Here is a 1,746-nt window from a genome sequence, read left to right as displayed (position 1 = left end):
GGGATATTAAAGGGAGTGGGGAGTGAGGGGGGAGAGTGGGATTAGACTGGGTGGGATATTAAAGGGAGTGGGGAGTGAGGGGGGAGAGTGGGATTAGACTGGGTGGGATATTAAAGGGAGTGGGGAGTGAGGGGGGAGAGTGGGATTAGACTGGGTGGGATATTAAAGGGAGTGGGGAGTGAGGGGGGAGAGTGGGATTAGACTGGGTGGGATAGTAAGGGAAGCCGGGAGTAGTGTGGAATTATGCTGGGTGAGATCCTAAAGTTTCCAGGCTGAAGGGGGGAGATTTAATGTCGAATTGATTATGATAATGAGGTTTCTATGGGATCAGCTGTTGTCGTATCCACTTCCGGAACGATGTGGAGGGTTGAATGGCCTCTCCCTGCTGACTGGTTTTGAAATGTTTGTTGGTTTCTAGCTGGATTGGTTTTGAGCACCATGGTTTTGAGGGGCAGCAGTTTATCCTGGAGCGTGGGGAGTATTCCCGATGGGAGGCCTGGAGTGGGAGTAACTCCTACCACGTGGAGTGGATGATGTCCTTCAGGCCCGTCTACTGTGCGGTAAGTGCCCTGGGTATGGTCAGGCCTGCCCTGGCCTTGTGTCTGGGCGCTGGGGGATGGACAGTGATCAGGACAGCTCCCCGACAGAACTACACAGCAGCAAACTAGGCCAGATACGCCTGGAAGAGCAGAGAGGGCACATGGACAGAGACAAGCAGCTAACAGCAAAGGGAATGCTAACGGCAGATAACTGGGAAGAGGGTGGGGAAGAGGGTGGGGAAGAGGAGGGTCAGGACTAATCAGAAAGAGAAAGGGGGTTTACACACGGAAACAGCGACATGAGTGAGGTACGAAATCAATATTTTGTCTCCATCTTTCCAAAAAAAGCCGGATGTTGTCCACCACATGGTGACACGGGAGGGAATTCTGTCTCTACCTGGGTTCACAATTAATAGGGAAGAATTCTTGTAAGAATTGTCAGCTCCCAGCCTTAACAGAGCACCGGGCCAAATAAGATTTATTCAGAGATTTTAATGAGGGGGGAGATTATGGAGGCTCTGGCCATTGGACTCCGGTGAGGTAACTGAAGCCTGGGGATTTGTCCCCATGACAATCCCATTCCTGAAAGCTTGTCAGGATGATCCCAGCAATTACAGTTTGGCCTCAGTGGTGGGGAAACGTCCCGAAACAATTCTTCGGGATAGAATCAGTCACTCCGAAGAGTCGGCTTGGATTTCGGAAGGGACATCGTGTCTCACGAACTTGCTGGAACTTTTTGAAGAGGGCACTGTGTGCCTCGCTGGGAGAACACCGATGGTGTGCTCCAGGTGGATTTCCAGAAACTGTCTGAGAGGTCAATGTATGGAACATGGTCTCAAAGGGACCAGATCAGGACCAGGATCAGGGTCAGGAGTGGGGTCAGCATCAAGGCAGAAGGCAGAGTGAGATTGGGGTCAGGATTAGGGTAAAATAGGCCAGAGGGCAGAGAACATAGAACATAGAACATAGAACAATACAGCACAGAACAGGCCCTTCGGCCCACGATGTTGTGCCGAACTTCTAACCTAGATTAAGTACCCATCCATGTACCTATCCAAATGCCGCTTAAAGGTCGCCAATGATTCTGACTCTACCACTCCCACAGGCAGCGCATTCCAAACATTAACCACCCTCTGTGTGAAAACGTTGCCCCTTAGATCTTTTTTATATCTTTCCCCTCTCACCCTAAACCTATGCTCTCTAGTTC

At 50.7% G+C, this 1,746-nt stretch overlaps 1 protein-coding gene across 1 annotated transcript in view; it reads left to right on the top strand.

The window, feature by feature from the left end:
* Nucleotides 1-401: 401 nt before the first annotated feature.
* LOC122544118 (beta-crystallin A3-like) overlaps nt 402-1,746 on the top strand; it is a gene marked incomplete at its 5' end in the record, with an annotated part of 2,639 nt that continues 1,294 nt past the window's right edge. The window contains one exon of the mRNA XM_043683157.1: nt 402-560. Within this exon, the coding sequence (XP_043539092.1) occupies nt 402-560 (159 nt within the window). The remainder of the gene's footprint in view (nt 561-1,746) is intronic.

The sequence above is a fragment of the Chiloscyllium plagiosum genome, chromosome 46 (genome assembly GCF_004010195.1).
Source record: "Chiloscyllium plagiosum isolate BGI_BamShark_2017 chromosome 46, ASM401019v2, whole genome shotgun sequence".
Classification (NCBI taxonomy): Eukaryota; Metazoa; Chordata; class Chondrichthyes; order Orectolobiformes; family Hemiscylliidae; genus Chiloscyllium; species Chiloscyllium plagiosum.
The sequence above is the reverse complement of the archived record's forward strand: the minus strand, read 5'-3'. Positions and strand labels throughout refer to the sequence as shown.